Source organism: Condylostylus longicornis, unplaced genomic scaffold (assembly GCF_029603195.1).
Source record: "Condylostylus longicornis isolate FDR11 unplaced genomic scaffold, ASM2960319v2 ptg000004l, whole genome shotgun sequence".
In the NCBI taxonomy this organism is placed as follows: domain Eukaryota; kingdom Metazoa; phylum Arthropoda; class Insecta; order Diptera; family Dolichopodidae; genus Condylostylus; species Condylostylus longicornis.
Genome location: NW_026577973.1, coordinates 6,463,678 through 6,484,111, shown reverse-complemented (window position 1 = coordinate 6,484,111; position 20,434 = coordinate 6,463,678). Strand labels below are relative to the sequence as shown.

Below are 20,434 nucleotides of genomic sequence, written 5' to 3'. Positions count from 1 at the left end.
TACTTTCTCCCACTAAGAAATCCCAAAATATTTTTTTAATCTGTGAGCTTTGTAGAAGGGTATAAGAATTTCGCAAACAAAATTTTTTGTTTAAATTAATTTTCACCTTAAATTTTCTACACTTTTTATATAGTTTTCATAATATAGTTTTCAAGAGGAAAAAAATTCTCTTCAATCAATTTGTTAAAGACTTTACTTTACACGTGTCAACTATTAAATTAAATTCATTATAAGGTTTTGACCAGTACACTATTAATTTTTTTGTTTAATTAGATTGCAAGGTAATAATGTCTAAAAGTTTTTAATAACTTTGCCCAAAGTCTTAATAATACAACACTCTAATCTTGTATAATTCATTTATGTATATACACATGCACATACAAATTGAAATTATATTTGAGGCAAAGTTCATATTCAAGGTTTCTTTTTCTGTTTGTTTGGGAATATCCTTTTTTTATATATAGTTCTACTAGTTATTGACCTCAACAAATCCTTTTAATATTTTCTGTAATGATTTTTTTTCATATTTTATCCTTATTCGTACATTCAAGAATCAAAGGATCACTTGAACTTAGCAAAACTACTTTTGTTTATTTGCAATATCCCCAATATACTTGGAATACTTTCCACCTCCTATACAAATACTTTAAGAACTGAACGTGCTTAGAATATGACCACTTTTACATTAGATTTTAAAAAAATTTTTAATAAAGAATTGGCCACTTATATTTTACTAAACAAAATCAATTTTTACACTAAGTTTTACGACCTTAGAAACAAAAAATTTCGGAAGTTAATTAGTGAATTTTGAATTACAATCTAATCAAAAAAATAATTTAAATCTGTTTTGGAGCAAGGAGCCTTAAATCTGAAAATAGCGAGAGAGTGTGAAAAATTTGTTTTATTTTGTAAAAAATGAAATTTTTTAGATCTGCATTCTCTTCTTAAAAATCATAAAATTTTAATTTCCAAAAAAAAACGAAAACTATAAAAAAAACACTTTCGTTTATCTTGAAAACTGAATAAGCCGGATTTTAGATCAAGTTCATTGTATGCAGTTTTTTTAAAAATATTGAAGATCCGAAATAATTCATTTATAAAAATAATTTTATTTTAACAGGATAAAAACTATAAAATCTTGATAATTTTATTTTATAAAATCCTAAGGCATAAATTGAATTTTTTTTAAGAATATTTAACGTGATAACAATTTTCAAGGAAATTTATTAATATAACTTGCCTTAACAGAAAGTAGTAATGTCCTATTATGAAAAGATCTTAACAAATTTTTATAATTTTTTTTTAATACAAAGTTTTTTAGCTATAGTTAGCACCTACCTACATAATATATCGGAAATTTATAATATTTTGCTTGTTTTCAATATCTATTGCCTTGCTAAAACCCAATAAAGAATAGTTCAAACCAAAGATATCCGCAAACTTATAAAATGATTTTTCTTATATTATATATGTATGTATATCAATTTACATTATATGTACATTATGTATGTATTCATGAATATCTAACACAATATTTTGGTTTATAATATTTTTCTTTCAAGGTAAAAAGTTCAAGTGCTGACGGGTGAAACTTTTGTTTTCTTTAGTATTTTAGTTAAGTGTATACCTTTCTTAACTTTCTTATAATCTATTCAAAATAATTTTTCCTGTCTAAGTCTTATTACGCTTATAATTTCACTATATACTTATTATTCAAATCAAATATCTTTTCACGGTAAATTTTTACCATAACTACTCGGATACAATCCCAATTCTTTTATATTCAAATTGTATAAGATATTAAAACGTGTTATTAAAAAGCCTCCTTGCGTGCTACTCGACATGGTTAAAGGATATCAAAATCGAAAATAATAATAATAATAAAAAAAGGTATATATATTTATATAGGAAAAAAATTGCTAATAATAATAATACAATGACAATATTTTGCTCTTTCTATTGATATACATTCAATATTTATGTATATAAATTGCGTGTTTAAGGATGTGTACAACCATGTTTTACGCATAGTACAAAAATTATGTTAGTGGGGAAAATTAGGTTTCTTTATTCAAAAAAAGGTTACGTACCGCAAATAAACAACTCAACAGAGAAAAAAAACAAAACAAAATAATAAAAATATAATAAAATATTAAAAAGAAGTTTAAAAGGATACGTGAGTGAGTTCAAAACATATGGTTATAGTGTACTTGAATAAACATTTGTTATAGGTATGGTTTAAAGCTCTTTAAGATTAAATTTTATTGATATTTAATTTGTTCACTAAATTATGTTTATGGGAAATTAAATACAAGTAAAAATAAGAAATTTTTTAAGAAAAGTTTGTGGCAAGTGCATTGGTTCCGTGTTAGCAAAGTTTGCGAATTTTGAAATGTTTAAAAAAAGTCTGGTTGAATTTTTATGTTTTCAAAGAAGGTACAGAATATCAAAAAATTTAATATGTTAGATACTCTTGACATACACGATGAAATTTAAAATTTAATTTTATAGTTTAATAGGTGTTATATGTAAATACTGTATGACGTCATACTTTGTTTTACGGCAAATACTTAACAGGAACTGCACTAGTGTCATTAGATTTACCGTCAGATTATTAAAAGTAATATTGAACAGTGTTTTTTATACCCTGCACTTCGTGAAGGGTATATTAACTTTGGTATGGAGTTTGTAACTACTTGAAGGAGTCATCTGCGGTATGGACATATATATATATTCTTGCTCAGCGTAAAATTCTGCGTCGATTTAGACATGTCCGTCTGTCCGTCCGTCCGTCCGTCCGTCCGTCCGTCCGTCCGTCCGTCCGTTCGCACGATAACTCAAAAACGAATAATGCAATCGACACCAAACTTTCACAAGTTTTTTCTTTTGTGCCAAGGACGAGCCCTATTGTTATTGGACTAATTCGGACAACGGGTTCGGGTAGCTGCCATACAACTCAAAGAGTTTATTTTAAATATTTCAAAAACTAATAAAGCTATAAATATAAAACTTTGTATACATGTGTCCAATTATATTCTACACATGCTCTAAAAATTATAATGGGATAGCTGCACCGGTTCGGGTGGCTGCCATACAACTCCAACAGCAAATTTTTTATATTCGGCAAAATAATAAAGTCAGATTCATGAAACTTGGCAGTCATGTGTCCAATTATAGGTCAAATATACTTCTGAAGTTTTAGAGGAATTGCTTTACAGGTTCGGGTACCTGCCATACAACTCCAGAAGCTAATTTTAAATATTTGGAAAAATAATAAAGTCAGATTCATGAAACTTGGCAGTTGGATGTCCGATTATAGATCAGATATATTTGTGAAGTTTTAGAGGAATTGCTTGACAGGTTCGGGTACTTGCCATACAACTCCAGAAGCTAATTTTAAATATTTGGAAAAATAATAAAGTCAGATTGATGAAACTTGGCAGTTGTGTGTCCAATTATAGGTCAGACATATTTCTAAAATTTTAATGGGATTGCTTGACAGGTTCGAGTAGCTCCCATACAAGTCTTAAAGCTTATTCTTAATATTTGGAAAAATAATAAAGTCAGATCCATGAAACTTGGCAGTTGTGTGTCCGATTATAGATCATATATATTTGTGAAGTTTTAGTGGAATTGCTTGACAGATTCGGGGACTTGCCAAACAACTCCAAAAGCATATTTTAAATATTTGGAAAAATAATAAAGTCAGATTCATAATACTTGGCAGTTGTGTGTCCGATTGTAGATCAGATATATTTGTGAAGTTTTGATGGAATTGTTTGACAGGTTCAGGTACTTGCCATACAACTCCAAAAGCTAATTTTAAATATTTGGAAAAATTATAAAGTCAGATTCATGAAACTTGGCAGTCGGTTGTTTACTTGGTTGTTTTATTTATAATTTTAGTATTTCGCTACTAAAATTTAAATTTAAATTTCTAAATTCTATCAAATAGTTGCAGTCTAATACTTAACCAGTTGTCAGACGTTTTCGCAAAAATTTTATCTTGAATTATTTTATATATGTCAACGTAACCTTTGAAATCAATTGTAATAAACCCGAACTAAATGACAAAAAATGTTTGTTCTAATATCAGTCCATCCGTTTTTTCAACGCCTACGGATATGCAATATTAAATATTTTTGCCAAATTGTAAGGAATTAACAAAACGAATTTTATTGAAACGATTCACTCTATGAAGCACTAATACCTGTACTGATGTGCGGAACGTTTTGCTTTAGTTGTATTAATAATTTTGGATTTTTAACTTATGGAAAAGAATAATAAAAGATAAAATTTCGAAAATCACAGATAAATTCGTTTTGTTCGAGTTCTTCATCTATGTTTTTTTGATTTAGAAAGCTATAAAGAAAATACAACAATGTATTTTAGGTTAGGTTCCGGAATGGTTTCTAAATGTATAAAGCAAACACAACCTATACGCCGTTTTTATTTGCTTCAAATACTTGGTTAACTAAATAAAATTGTTTTGTTAAAAAAATGTATCTTTTTTAAGTCCTATTTTAGCGAATTTTAAAGATAACGATATTGTATATTTGCATTTCAATTACAACTGTATAAAATATTTAATAGGCATAAACATAATAAATGAAATTTTTGTTATTTATATTATTTTTTAACCAACTTCCATTCTCATATTTATTATTAAAAAAATGCTCATCTAAATTAACAACCTTTTGTTTTTATTCCACTACACTTGTAATATTCGGCGATAAGTATATGTGGGTAATCAATAAAATAGTAAAATAATCGTAATTAAATTATGTTTATTCTTAATATTCACATTATATACTATATTATTATTTTGCACAACCTGTGACTCCTATTTCCCATCATAAACATTTTACCTTTTATAAAATGTAAATATTATAACTTGGATTAAGTGATAAAACCTTACATCCCAACTAAATACGTATATTATAATTTAATAAAAATTTTTTTCGTAAGAAAATAATAAAATATGAACGAGATGCTAAATATATAGAAAGAATTTTGAGGACGAATATACTTACAGAATAAATGTATACAATGACCTAAATGAAATAAATAATAGATGACATATTGTTAAGAACTATAAAGACTTATATTATACTCAACTTGTATATGAAAGAATATTATATGTTATATGGGAATATTTAATACTGCAATAAATAATTCAGAAAGAATTAAAAAGGATATTTAATTTTCTTCATATAGCTTTAATTTAGTTAAACTATGTATGTAATATATGTATGTTCATATATAGAGTAATACAAAAAAAATATATGAGAACAATAGAGAAAAATGCTATACTCTATATAAATTTATTTTCACTGGAAATCTAAGATTAAATTAAATTATGTTTTCTTTAAGGAAATGTTTTAACTCTACAAAAAATTTCAAGGTTTCTATGCTTTTATAAAATTTATTATTTTATTATGAATGTTGCGTAATGTAGTAGAAGTATTTTTTTTTTTAATAAAAGTTCCCTATTGTACAATAAGGTTAAATTCTATAACCCCAACAAACACAGTAACTTTGAATTTTTGTTTTTGCAATATATGTATATACATTTTAGAAATTGCATACATTAAACAATGAGAGTTAAGGTTAATGTAATTTTCATTTCTTCTACAAAAATCTCTAATGTAGCTGAAAGATATGTAAAAAAAGCACGAACTTCGGAAAATAAAATATTGCATGTTTAATCTATTCATTTAAATTCCCAAATTTAATTAAAAAGTATAAAATCGAATTTGTAAATTAAATTACGACATGGAATTTTCGTTTGATTTCAAATGCACTTATTCAACTTCATGCTGCACTGTATAGCGTGCAGAAATATTAATTGGCGGCCACATTTTTGTTTACAAACTTCTATGTAATTTCTTACTCAGGTCATGGTTCTTCTTTTTTTTCCTAGACCATCTTACCTTATTTTAGGCGTTCCATGGAAGTTTTTACAAATTTTAAATAAATTTAATTAATTCCTCTTATAAACCCAGATATGAACACGATCTAATAAGGCAAAGACAAATGAGAAACTTAATTTCCGAAAATACTCTAAAATTACTAAAATAATTTATGATGATTTATTTTTTCTAACTTAATCTTTTCCGAAGAAATTTTAAATTTAAGAAATAAAATAAAATTTTCTATTTATAAATCTGTTTTGTTATTTGATCTTAATTATTCACATTATTCTTAATATTATTACTTTAACTTCCTCTTTTATAAATCATTTTTACAATAATCAAGTAAGGGTTTCAGCGCCCCCTCCCCCTTCCCCCTCTTTCCCCTATTGGACACAAACAATACAGATGAGCATGTGAATAATATTTTTTTTGAAAATTAATTTAATCGCTAAAACATATAGTATCACATTTTGAAGTAGGTGAGAGTTCAATTAGTAAAAAAATTTTGTTAGTTACCCTCAATACAGAACAATTTAACTATAAATTACAAACATTTATAAAATTCAGTATTTTTCCAAAATCTTAAAATTCATTTAAAGTGATTTTTATTTTATTCTATAATCTTTAAGTAGAAAATTTAATTTGGTTAATTTCTTACAGGTTTCGAAGAGGATTTAAGCAGTTTTTTCGGTGGTGTCCTTACGTGCACCTTACCCCAGACAGATTGCAACGAAGAGAAGTTCTTACGTCGAGGTATTCCTGTTCGGGTTCGCCGGACCACAACCGAATTATAAGAAATGGTAAGTTAATCATATTATAATAAATGCTTACGTACAAAAATATATACTTTCCCTCCTCCAACTTTCATTTAGTGAAATAAAGTTATACTTATTTTCATCATGTCTTTGAGAATTTATTACATATTACTTTCACCTATAATGTTCGAAATATCTTAGTGAGACCTAACACTTTTATTTTCCACAATAATAAGTCCTTTTACAAAAGGGCTTATTGAAAACTTAAACAACATGAATGTTAAATAATAAAATAGTTACCTTAACAGTTTATTTACAGTATACACGTGTTTGAATATACCCAAAATACAATACATAAAATTTTCAATGAAGAAATTTTGCGAAAGTAGAAATTTTCCTTGAGCAGATCATTAATCAAAAGTTAAGGATAGGAAATTTCAGTTTATAAATTGAATTATCATCATAGTTCCAAGAAAATTATAAACTTAATCGACGATTACTAGCGTTTAACAATTGATTTTATCGTTTACACTTTACTAATTATTTTCACATTAAGATTATGAAAAATGTATATATTGATGACTAAGTGTTATTTTTATTTATCTATAAATATTTAATATTTAAATGCTATCACTCAAAATTCAGAACTTGTTATTATTCTCAAATATTACTTTATATGTTAGTAATATTCAATTTCTCAAGTGAATTTATTATTTGTTAATAAACTGATGCTGCCAGCACATTATCAATTAAGTAGAACCAAAGCAATGGCATTAGTAAGATTTTATTTTTTTTCGCATCTAATTTCAAAAAACTTTGCTTTCTAATTGCTGGACAGAGTAAGCTTCAAGCCTATTGAAGAATATAAGATTTGGGGTAAATATCTATTAACCAATTTTTCAAAAATTCCCAAAAACTAAAATTGGACTAGGGCAAAAATTTATTTTTACTTAATTTCACACATATAAATTTTTCGGTTTCGGTACTTTTCTAGTTTATTTTTACACTTCTTTATCATAGAAAAATGTTCACTTCCATCGAAAACTTGACTTGTTCCCTTGTTATATGCAGTTCACTTGTTCACAAGGAATATTTAAAAAGGGAATTTGAAGGTAGTGATTTAATTAATTTGATTAATTTGTCATTTAATGAACTTAATTTTCTTTGAATTACCTTGATTTTAAATTTCCTGTTAAAAAGATATTCGTAGCAGAAATATCTTTTGTTTTCAGCTTTGAAATTGTTAAAGTACAATATGTATGTGTACAAATAGTAAGCATGCCCCTAAAAATTTGGTATGCCTTGAAATATTTGAAATTGCAACTAACACAGCACCTTAACATTGTGGTGAAAACTAAATTAATTAAAAATGACATAGTGAAAACTTATTGATTTTGTTACATTTTCCTCAAATGTTATGCTAGTAAGGTATACGCAGGTATCTACTTTAAATATTGTAAAAACTTTTCAATTTTATCAATGAGTGTACAACTATTTTTTTTACACCAGTGATTCTCAATCAGTGATGATCAATTTTAATTAGAGATGTGTCGTGTTTCTCTTGCTGTAATAAACTTTTTCATAGTGAGCTCGGGTTCTAGAAACCGAATTTTATTTTATTGAAATTGCATTGAATAAAATGTAGCTATAGAAAAAAAAATTCTCTCCCGATACAACTTTTTTGCTGGTCTATAGTACAAGTATAGATTTTTTTCAGATACACGATTTTCAGATCATCAAATTTGTCAAAGTGCAAAAAGATTAAAAATCCCGCACTGTTTTGTGCACATCGGAAATACAAAACCAAAAAATTTTACAGTTTCTCACAGTGCATATAGCATTTTATAATAACTGAATTATAGGTCAATGTTACCAGTATAACAAGTGCAATGGGTACAAATATTGTCTCCGATTTTTTTTAAAGTTACTCATTGTTGAATTGGATTAATACTCGTATTACTTGTAGAATGTCAAAAATAGAGCACTTACCAAATAGATATATAATTAGGTATAAGTTTTCGGCCAGGGAAGTTTTCAGTAATATATTAGCTTATCGTCTTCCCAATTTGGCTCTGTTTCCGTTTCCAATAATTCTAACTAAATTTTGCATTTTGATTAACGAAGTTCTAAGCGTACAAGAATTCAACATCCTTGATCTTTAAATGGCATAAATTTTTGTACATCCATACTTTTATATTATTAGGGTTGAGTTAACCAATTATAAAAACAAAATTATATTGTAAAAAGTTTTATTATACAAATTTATAAACTTCTCAATATACATAAGTCTTATGCAAACATTAATTTAATTAAAATGTAGAAAAAGGGAAACTTTCGAGTGCTATGTATTCTAATTAAAAAAAGAAATCCTTTTATTCCAATGATGTTGAAGTGTTTTTTTTCAACAAAAAATAAATGCAGTGATCCAGAATTTTGAATGAAAATACTTGCATATCTGTTATATACACTTGCATATATATTTTTGTGAATAGCTATAGTAAACGGAGCTCACATTCATAAGGGTAAATTTACAAAAAAAGTGTTACAAAAACCCCCCAAAGTAATTATGAGTCTTTTGTTCTTAAAATAATGAAACAAAAATTATGTAAATTGCGTTTTTTTTTTCGCAATATACTTACATAATTAATTTTGGAATTTGAACATAATCTATGTACATTGTAATGTTAAAAGTTTTACCACTTTTCTTCACTCATTGTATAATAATTATTTTACTACGATATAAAATTATAAATGCAAAAAGTTTTAACTTTGAATTCAATTACAATTAAATTGCTTAATGAAGCAAACTTGTAAGGAAGATGCTGAATAGTTTGAATACCTAACAAAAGAAATTTAACAGTATATAAAGTAAGAGCGGAAGATACTAGGTAAACTTTGCAAATGAGCTTATTTAAGTATATTATGTAGGGTTAAAAATTAATAAGAGGAGTTGACTACAGATTTTCCAAAAATGAAAAATATACATGCATATATTCATATATAGATCAATAAATTAATCTGATTCCATTTTGGTAATAGGCTATTTGTGCACTTTAAAATACATATATCGATTCGAAATTGAGAACAAAATGTATTTCCTATATAAATTTTAACGCAAACTATAAATTACGAAAGTTTTCTACTATTTCCTGTTAAAAAAATTTTTGTTTCTAATAATCACAATTAGTGAAAGCGCATATTCCGAATCCTAATATGTACCAGAATATTATTATTTTTACAAGAATAGTTAAAATATTAAATAGCAATAGAATTTTTTATTTACTTCTGTAATTAAGAGTAAAAATATGACTTTGATTTGTAGTAACAACCCAATTTCTGGCAACTGATTTCCTTGAAAAGTTAAATAGCTCGTCATATTATATAAAAATTTCTTAAACATGTTCTTAAAAATTAGAGACATTGCATATCCAAAAATTTATTAATCAGTCACATAGCTAAAATAAACTAAGATATAAATTTCCATTTAAATTAGTTCTGCAAAAACTGAGATACTAGTTTATTTGCGTTTTATTACCCCTGTAATTCTGTGTCGTGTCGACTCGACATGTGAAATCTGGTGCGATCACACATCGATCAGTAAAAATAAGTAGTTTTTGACATAAAGCAGTTTATTGTTTATTTATTTTATAACGTTAAAATAAATAATCCCTACTTCCTTAATTAACTTTGTTTAAAGAACTCAAAATTTAAGGAATTAAAAGTAAATTATTTTAACTTAAAGTCAAAAGTTCTTAAAAATTAATCAAACTTAATTGAAATAAACAAATTTTTCAACTACTTCATTACTAAAATTTTATTAAATTTAATTGTTATCAACATAAAATACAAAAAAAGAAATGAAACATGGCTTTCTTTCCTGTAATATTTTTGGTTTTTTAAAGTAAAAACCATTTGCAAAATTCCACAAATAATATTTTCAGCTCATCAAATGCTAATATTTTGACATTTCTGACATTAAATTCTTTCCTGACTTATTAAAGTAAAATTTATGTCATTTGTCTGTCATTTATTAGCATTAATGTTTTCTGTTCTTATCTAAATGTAGCTACATACCAAAAATAGCAGAAAAGAGACAACACAAATATTTTTCTATGCTTAATAAATATTTCATTTTTTTTTATTTTTGTGATTATTATTATTTATTATTTTCTCTATTTTTTTTATCATATCATTTTCAGACACAGAACGTTCCTTCTTGTATTCATCTTGCCCTGGATCAAGAAGTGGTAAGAAGTAGAATAGTTTTGTTCTGTCCTTTTTTCACATTTTTATTATATTTTTTTTTTTCTTTTAATATTTATTATTGTTGTATTTGTTTATATTTTCTATTGATTAATTCTATTGATTTTTTTCCATTAATTTCAGCTTTTACATATACATATATATTTTTTTACCATAAATTATATTATGTTTTATATTTATTTTAAGATTTTTGCTTATTTCAATAATTTGTTGTTATATTAAATATGAAATAATGTTATATTTAACGATATTTGGCATGTTCATTAGGAGGGACCATTGGTATGTTTGGAAAAATGGAAATTATTCAGCTTTGTTCTTTTAATACGAACTTTCATACTATCTTTTAAATTTACTTAATTAAAACTGTTTTTAGAACAATTGCTAGGAACTGGGTAAAAATGGTTGTTAAGAAATTAAGTAGGTCATCAATTTTCCGGGGTGTTACACTGAGTGATGCTGAATGAGATTAACTGAAAATTTTCAATTTCGTCGCGAAAAATCATGCAAAATCTGGCCGATTACTTAGTTCAATATATAACTTGTCCAATTTGCGACTTCCATATAATTGGAATTATTCCAAATATAAAACTAAATAAAATAGGCTATATAAATATTACAAATTTAACATAACAAAATCGAAACTTCAAAAGAAGTTTAAACAATTCAATAATTTAATTTCAAACAACAAAATTTAAACAAATAATTCATATAATTCTGACAATAACACTTTGCAAAGCAAATCACTTTGAGACAGATTTATTTTTTGTTGAAAAATCGAAATTTGGTTTTAATTCTAAAAGTCATTGTATTTTTTTTAAGCAATGAAGTTATAGATATCTCGTTGTTAACCATTATATATTATTCAACATTATTTGCTAATTGCCTACACGCATAAAAGTAACATAAATTTACTGAGTGACAAAATCATTTAATTACGAACAGATTATGTACATTTGTAAATTACACAAATTTCTAACTAAAATTCACAGGCGTCAAGAATCTGGCAAGAATTTTCATCTGGCAAAAATCTTCCCAAAATTCCAAAAATTTGGAAATTTCAGATAAATCTGGCAATCTAGAATCACTGCTAACACTAAATATAAACGAAATATAGTATAGAATTGTAAAACAACTTTTGAAATATCTGGAACAAATTTTAGGCTATACATTTATAGCTCAGGTTTTGTGCTCGGTTGAAGAATTTAATTTGTACTTTTAATTGAATATTTGATTAAATATTTGATTAAATATTTTTCAAAAGTTTAAATGTAAAGATAATTTAAAATTCTCTGTTTAATTGAAAATCCGATTTATTTGTATAATGTCATAAATACATTTTAACAATTTCAATCTAATGTGAAAACGGAAATCTATACGAAAAAATTTAATGATTGAATTTTATTTAATGTTACTCTGTCTAACCCACCATGTTCTATAAAAATTTTTAAATTAATAATATTAAGAATTTATATTAACAAGATATTTTTTAAATTATCCTTTTGCATTTTCTTATCGATTATCAAAAGTCATTCCACATAATTTTCTTTATTCTTTATTCTTTTTCATTCTCCGATAATCGGGATTTCAAGTACATTAAATTTTTTGAAAATCAGACATATTATGTACATATTTGCATATGCACATATTATATACATATAAATACAGTTATTTTTATAAGGATAAAATATTTTGTATGTTTTTTCTTTTATTATAATATGTTTACCTTGATATTTTAACTGGATTTATTAGGAAATTTTATAATAATTTCAAGTCACAAATTTCAATTAGATATATACGAAAGGATATAAGCTAGCTATATACAAGATGAAATATTTGAAATGTAATGTAAATATATTATGTATGAATAAATAATAACTTTGATTTCTCATGGTTGAATTATTACATTTATTTTTTCGTATAATGATAAATATTTTAAATTTAAGGATAATGAATTTTATTCGGAATAAGTATGTATGAATATACATAAAGTTTAATACGTAAATATATTTAATATGTGTGTATCTTACATGTATCATGTTGTGACAACATTTCATAATTTCACAAAATATTTTCAATTTTAATTTTAATTTCTTTCACATCCTCACAATTTACGTAAAATATTTTGTTCCTGGTATTCTTACTTTCGAAATACTTTTGAAATGAGGAACAATTATGGTTTTTCTCATTGTATATAGACAACAACAAGTATCATTGTAGCTAAATTATGCTTCATTCACCAAAAAGTATACACCAATTTTTTTCCCGGTTCTGTTAGATATATGCATAATAATTCACTTTCCTTCATAATGCTCTCAATATGTTGTCCATATTAAAAAAAGAAGCACCTTAAAAAATATGTTTTTGATCTTTTGCACTTTTGGATCCACAGATATTGCTCTGTAGCCAACAGATGAAAGTGAAATGTAGCTCCTGCTACATTTGTCATTCGAACCCAAATTAAATGGGCTTCAGTTTACGACTTTTAATCTACATATTTGTGAAAATTATAGGTTATTTTAACTTAATACGTTTTTGAATTTCAATCGATAAATCAACTTAGAATTCCACGCTAATGAAAAATTTATGTTGTATCTGTATCACAAGCGTCTTTTTCTTAGAGTTACAAAGGGACTGGTATGAATTATACCCTTCGAGCACTCGTTCATCCGGGTATTGCATATTTTTTGGGGCAGTGCTCACTTATATATGCTATGCTATTATTAAATTTTTTTATTTCATAATTAAATTTAGTATATCAAACGTATTGAACTCCTTAAAGTTGTTTCAATTTACACATATTACGGTTTGGTTTAGCTCCCTCATTTTTGCACCGCTCCTTTTCGGCCTTAGGGCTCTTGTCGTTGCACAAGTTCGACTGCCGCACCAAAAAAAGCCTTCCCTTTTTCTAGTTTCCTCATACTGTTCTTCAACTTCCTTAAGGACGGCCGCCGCCCCCAATCTGCCGTATTCTACATCGTACCCCAGAAGATTGACTATACGTTCTGGAGAAAGTCAGTCATTGGAGTTGAATAATCAGTCGTCCGGTATGGACGTCAGTCCCGACGTCCATACCGGACGTCCTCACCCTTAGAAAACTCTCTGCATGAAGTCTCAAGCACTCTTAGCGGCCACATTCTTCACCCATCCACCGTATTCAAGTCAAGTAAGACATCCAAAGCCTTGTTCTGAATGTCCCTGTCACCGAAATGCATGCCACCTTGTGTACCTCTTCGAGCCTCTTGAGCTCCCCAGATCGGTGCACCGCCGGTCACTACATCAACGTCCCGTACGTAAGAATAGGCCTCTCAACACATGTGTGCAACCAGTATGATAGCCGCGGACCAATTCTATGCCCCAATTTCTACCTGCATATTTCGGTTGACTTACATCTTCTAGTTGTCAATGATAAAGATTTTAACACTTTTTAAAAAAAAAAACATTTTTTTTACTTCTGTTTCCAATAAATCTTTATCAAAATTAAATTTTGAGTTAAGCGTAAGATTACATATACGATTTACTTTCAATAATGACAAAAAAGCTTTAAGTTATCATTTTGTTAAAATTAAAAAAAAGTAGATCAAAAAAACAAAAACAAACAAAAAAATGTCATCCTTAAAGGAGTGAGCACGTGAAATTGAAATATTTGTTCATTTGGAAAAATTCAATTTAATACAGAAGGTTATAATTTAATGGAGAAATTTGAGGTAAAAGGATGTAAACGTTAGTTATTACATTGAGTGCAAAATATTTTAGACAGAATTGCAAAGAAATAATAAAAAATAAAAAAAAGAAAGATTTACAATGGCTTTAAAAAAATAATGATTTAAAGATCTTTGGAATAAAATAGCATTAAAAAGGAAATTTAATGGGATTTTTTCATTTTAATGTGGCGAAATCATTTTACTTTTAAAAAATAATGGTGGAATGCATTCAAAAAATACTGAATAACTTTTGGAAATTTGTTTATATACAACTGCAGAACAGATGAATGACGTAATTAAAACAACGAGTCAAGACAGAAAAATGAAAAAAAATTTTTCTCTTCAAACTCAACTTTTAGAAGGAATTTCAATTAGTTATTCTTATAAGAATTAATTATAATGACAAGCAACTACACGTTGTATTGTGAATTAGTAATGTCATTAGTGCAGTAGGCACAATATCCATTAACATGATTTTGTATTTAAGATTATATGTAGCAATCTCACATAAACAAATATTTGGTAATCATGTAGATTACTGTAAGGATATGTGAAGAACAACTTACCGGTAATTTCTTCCTACCTCTGTAGCTTATTTAGTGAAGCCTATTAACGGATAACAACTACACGTTGTATTGGTAATTCATAAGAATGAAAACCTTTTCTTTTAACACAAAATAAATAAAGTAGGTTTGAAAAATGGCATTTATAATATGCCAAATAGATGCGCTACAACGAGTTCAAAGCGATTAAAATTATTTCACAACTATTTAACCACAGCATCTTTCTGAAATTTCATATTTCTATACTACAAACAGCTTTTATATCGAATTTATAATGTCGTTTTAAAATTGCAAAAAATTCTAAGGTAGTTCTATTTTATAAGTGTTTGTCGGACAGTTTGGTACAGCAAAATCCCACAAAAATGAAAAATTATACAGTTATAAGACTCATATATACACCACAAAGAAGTTCCGGGAGAAAGCGAAATTAATAGATAAAATAAGCGAAGTAGTTTTTATTACTAGTAAAGTATTACTGAAGTGTAGAAAATATTTCAGCAGATTTGAAAAGGAAAAACCAAAACGAATTCTAAAAATATTTTAACCAGAACAACATAAAAAATCTCTTGCTTGCATTAAGAAAAAATTTTTAAGTTAAGTAACTTGCATGGGTAGCCATAAAAAGTAACGGTACATATGCTCTTTTTAAAATAACAACATTGAAGACATTGCTGTATGATTTCTGTAACTACTGTCAAATTACTTTTAAGGCCTTTTCCAAAAAAAATTTTCAAAGAATCTTCAAGGGTGTTTATTATTTCACTCTGTCCCTCCATTCATCCGTCTATCCGTCCGTCTGTCCGTCCGTCCATTCGTGTGTCTGTTTACAAAACTTCTACACCCTGGAAGATAAAAAAGCTAAAACTTTATAAGTACACAGATCTTTGCCAGAAACTTATTTCCGCAGAAGAAAATTTATACCTATCATCCTTCTTCAAAAATTAAAGCCCCCAAATACCCAAAGATGCCATTTTCAACTATTTATTGCTGTGAAACTATTTACCAAATTTTGCAAATGCAGAAAAATAGTGACTGGCTTCTTCTACCATGACATACTTTAACTTCAACAAATAAAACCAAAATGGCCGTTACGATATAACTTCATATAAAATCCGTTGTTTCCAAATTTTTTGAAATTGATTTTTTTTCTAGACCTTAGGTTGTAGGAGTCTGATATTTTAGCAGTTTATAATTTTCAAAGTGCTGATATTTTAGCAGCACTAATATATAGTTCACTTCATTATACCTCCTCTCAAATTATCGCTTCCCGAAATTTGAGCAATTCGAGATTTTAGTACCTTATAATTCCGAAACTGTTAGCTTTTCATTATCATGTCATTAACAATATATAATTATTTTTCTCAACTCACGAAATTGATTGTTACATTCGCGCATTATCGTAAGGAAGGTAAATTTTTTTTTGTTTTATTTCTCATCCTAATTTAATCTCATTCTTTTATTGCTCATCCTAAATGTATGCTATCCTTATGAATGAAATACATTTCTATATGAATAAATGTAATTTTAATAATGTAGTATCAACATCATTTTAAAAAGCAAGATGTTCATTTGTCGAAGGAAAAAGTGCTACATTGGTTTGACCCAACCTCATTTATTTTTAGGACTAGAACAAAATTGAAATTAAAATTGAATTTTCTTAATTTCCTCGCATTTTATTTTTTTTTCAAATTAAATAAAATTTAAACTAAATAAAAAACACGTAATTCTTAAAATATAAACTTTATTATTGTTTCCGTCGACTTAATTGAGTGCTTAATATTTGCGTGGAAAAATTTTGGTTACCTTATGCAAGATCAGGTTTCTTTTTCATTTAATCTTTCAACTTACCATAGAATATCTCAATCTTATTATACGAAATCCACGCAGAAGATAAAAAGAGAAACATATTTTAATTATTTCAAAGTCATTAAAAGAAAAAAAGGTAAAATCCTTATTTCTTGTAATCTCATTCATTAATTTACAATAACAAAATTTTTTTTAACTCTTTCCATTTTTTTTTTCTCTTTCAAATACCAACACACAAGCCGTTTAATAATGAAAATAATTGTTTAGCCATTTTTTTTTATTAACTTTTAAAGGATTTTCTTAATTATTATCCTTCTACAATATTTTTTGGTCTTATGTGTTATGCTTAAAATATCACTGTCATAAAATTTCCAAAAGCAGAAAACAAAATTTACTCCTGATACCATAAAAATTTCCAAATAATTTAACAAAATTTTCATTAATAAATTTCATCCCTGTGTGATTCGCCTACAAAAAGAACGCTTATAAATGAATTGAATGAAATTAATCCTTTCATTTTTTTTATTATAAATATTTCAGGATATTCTGACGTTATATTTTTGTAATACAAAAGAGAATAAAATCGAAAAGTTATTTTCTGTTAAACTTTTTAAAGAAAAACAAAAAATTCAAAATTAAAAAATAACACTTCTTTACTTTTATTTTTCTTTTTTTTTTTCGCCCAGAAGCTTTGGTGTTTCATATAATTTTATCACTTTTGAAAATTATTTTAATTAGGTATAAAACTAATCTAAATTTAATGATGAAAATATGCAAAATCATGAAATTAAGGATTAAAAGGACAAAATTTTGGTATGCATCAACAATGTTTCCAGAATACCTAAAATTACCATGCTTATAACATTCTCGTCTATAGATCATAATACTATAGTTATATTCTTAAAATAGTTCATATGAATCTTGAATTTGTTCATAGAATTTCGAGTTCAAGAACTGTTAAACCTTTACAAAAAAAACAAAAATTAAATTAATTTTGGGTCGGTGGTGTAGTGTACAGTATTTTTAGGTCAGTAAATGCCCCAATACAAGATTATTTTTGAAATAAAATTGCAATTGCTGCTCTCAGACACAAGCACTCGAAAAATCTAAAACATTTTCGGTAACAATAGTGGTTCTATAAAATTAACAAGGAACCCGAAACATATATATTTATTAGCTACATCAATTTACCTAAAAGTTTTAATTTTTCAATTTCTGATTTCCTTAGCGGGACTCATAAGCATATTTGGTCAGAAAATTTTTAAGCTACAAATATAAAGAAATTTAAATTTTGTTAAAAAATTCTAAAAGAGTTCTGGGACAATTTTGATTTGCCCATTACTCTCTCTATTTCTATCAGGATTCAGGACAAAAGTCTTACAAAAACTAATCTCCTGTACTCTTCATTATAGAAAAAGGATTTGCTTTTCTATTATTTTTGAATAGGTTTTCGCACATAATTATTTTTTTTGAAGCAAACAGAATTTTTTAAATTGTATTGGAAAAACAAAATTTTCAATTGAATAAATTACTTAAAAAAGTAAAAGATAAACTTTATAGAAATTGGGAAAAATTGATTTTTTTAAAAATAGATTTAAACTTAATTAGTAAAATACAAGTAAGTTTTCCTTAATAAAATATATTAATTACCTTGTATAAAAACTAATTTACTTTGCAGAGCGGTTTTATCTAAATATAAGCCCACGAGTTTTAGCCATATCTGCAAGTTAGTATGTAAACAAGAGTAGGTAAAAAACAAAATCAAAGCAATCTTTTTTGTAAAAAAATCCGTAAACAAATGAAAATTATTTGATTTTTGAATACTCGGGAAAATTTATGAAAATGAGAACAAAATTTGAAGGTCTAAATCTAATAATAGACGAGAATGAAATATAGCTGGCCAGTGATACCAGTACAAATAAACGATTTTAAATGTCGGAGATTATTGACACCGATTTCATACAAACTCTTGCTTTTTATGTCTACTGCTATTTTATACATATATCATAGTTACTATATAATTCCATAGAATCTTATGAGGCTACATGGCAGAGACCACAATCAATCGAGAAATTTCAATGACTTTTATAAAACAAACCGCCCCGGCAGCATATTTGCTTGTGCAAATATTAAAAACTATGCGCTGAATAATTTCTTAGATATGGCCAAATAACTTTTGGAGTTGTACGAGTATAGGTGGATTCTCCGGTTCAAAAAAAAACTTATTTGACGCACTTAGTTCACTTATGCTATCTTTACATTATACTTAATCCTATATAACAATGAATCCAGTTAGTTCCTACCATTTTATAACAATAGAAGTTCAAATAAAATCGACTTGATTGTTTATATAGAAAACGAAACTTTATTTAAATGGCTGCTACTGATGCTTTCCCGCCTCGCATTCTAAATAAAACGAAAAATTTAAATAAACTTAAAATTGAAAAATATTATTGTGTTACAAAAATTTATTGTACATTTTTTAGCCAGCATAAATTTTAATTATAAAAATTGCATTCTTTTTGTTTATTAAGTACTTCCACTTCAAAAATATTGCCCTAATATAAAAATAAAATAACTTTTTCAATATTATGAAAAAAAAAGGATAATTAATTTTTATGTTCTTTTTCTTTTTAATTTTTTCAGGTTCTGTAAGAATTCCAATGCATTTAAGTGCTGTTGGACATCATCATCATCACCATCATCATCATCATGGAACAAATTCAACATCAGTACATTTTAGTCAGAACACTGGTATTGGTAACAATAATAATGTTGGTAGTGGAATGCAATCTCTTCCAAATGATTATGAATTTGGAAGAAGTAATACGGTAACACAACGTTGGACAACATCAAGACGTCAAACACCCTGACAACGGGTTAGCAACGGTAATGGACACCGTTTAATGCATAATAATAATACATTTAGTAAAAATAATTTAAATAATGAAATCGGTTTATCATATGCAACTAAAGGAGCAGAACCAGAAACAATGGAAACAGCAGCAACTGCTACAACTCAAGAAACAACTACAACAACGGTAACAACTCCAGTGATAGCAAATCAAAATGTTTCATATCATCATTTACAGCATCATCATCTTCATCATCATCATAGTGAGAATGATAATGACGACGATGAGAATGGACCAAAGCAACATAAAACTTGGATTTAGGGTTTTTAAAATTTTATTTTATTTATTTTCATTGCTTTTTCTCATTTCATTTTACAAAAATATTTGAGAATAATAAAAAGGATACAACTTTTAGCATTATAATTAGTATAGGTTATCTTGTATTATTATTTTCATTTTATAATATTTAAGTTGAATAAAAGTAAAAAGAATTCGAAAAAAAAATGTTAAAATTTACAGCAACTTTAAAAATTAATTGCGGAAATTTGAATTAGAATTATATGAAATGTTAAACCA

General features: G+C 26.6%; 1 protein-coding gene across 3 annotated transcripts in view; it reads left to right on the top strand.

The window, feature by feature from the left end:
• Window positions 1–20,103, top strand: part of LOC129609220 (tachykinin-like peptides receptor 99D) — a 76,834-nt gene extending 56,731 nt beyond the window's left edge. The window contains exons 7-10 of one of the 3 annotated variants that reach the window (XM_055521151.1): window positions 6,576–6,715; window positions 10,870–10,917; window positions 19,650–19,892; window positions 19,980–20,103. In XM_055521151.1, the coding sequence (XP_055377126.1) occupies window positions 6,576–6,715; window positions 10,870–10,917; window positions 19,650–19,876 (415 nt within the window). In that variant the 3' untranslated portion in view covers window positions 19,877–19,892; window positions 19,980–20,103. Of the gene's footprint in view, window positions 1–6,575; window positions 6,716–10,869; window positions 10,918–19,649; window positions 19,893–19,979 lie in introns of those variants that run through there. The other 2 variants (XM_055521156.1, XM_055521159.1) reach the window with 2 other exon arrangements.
• The last annotated feature ends 331 nt before the right edge of the window (window positions 20,104–20,434 follow it).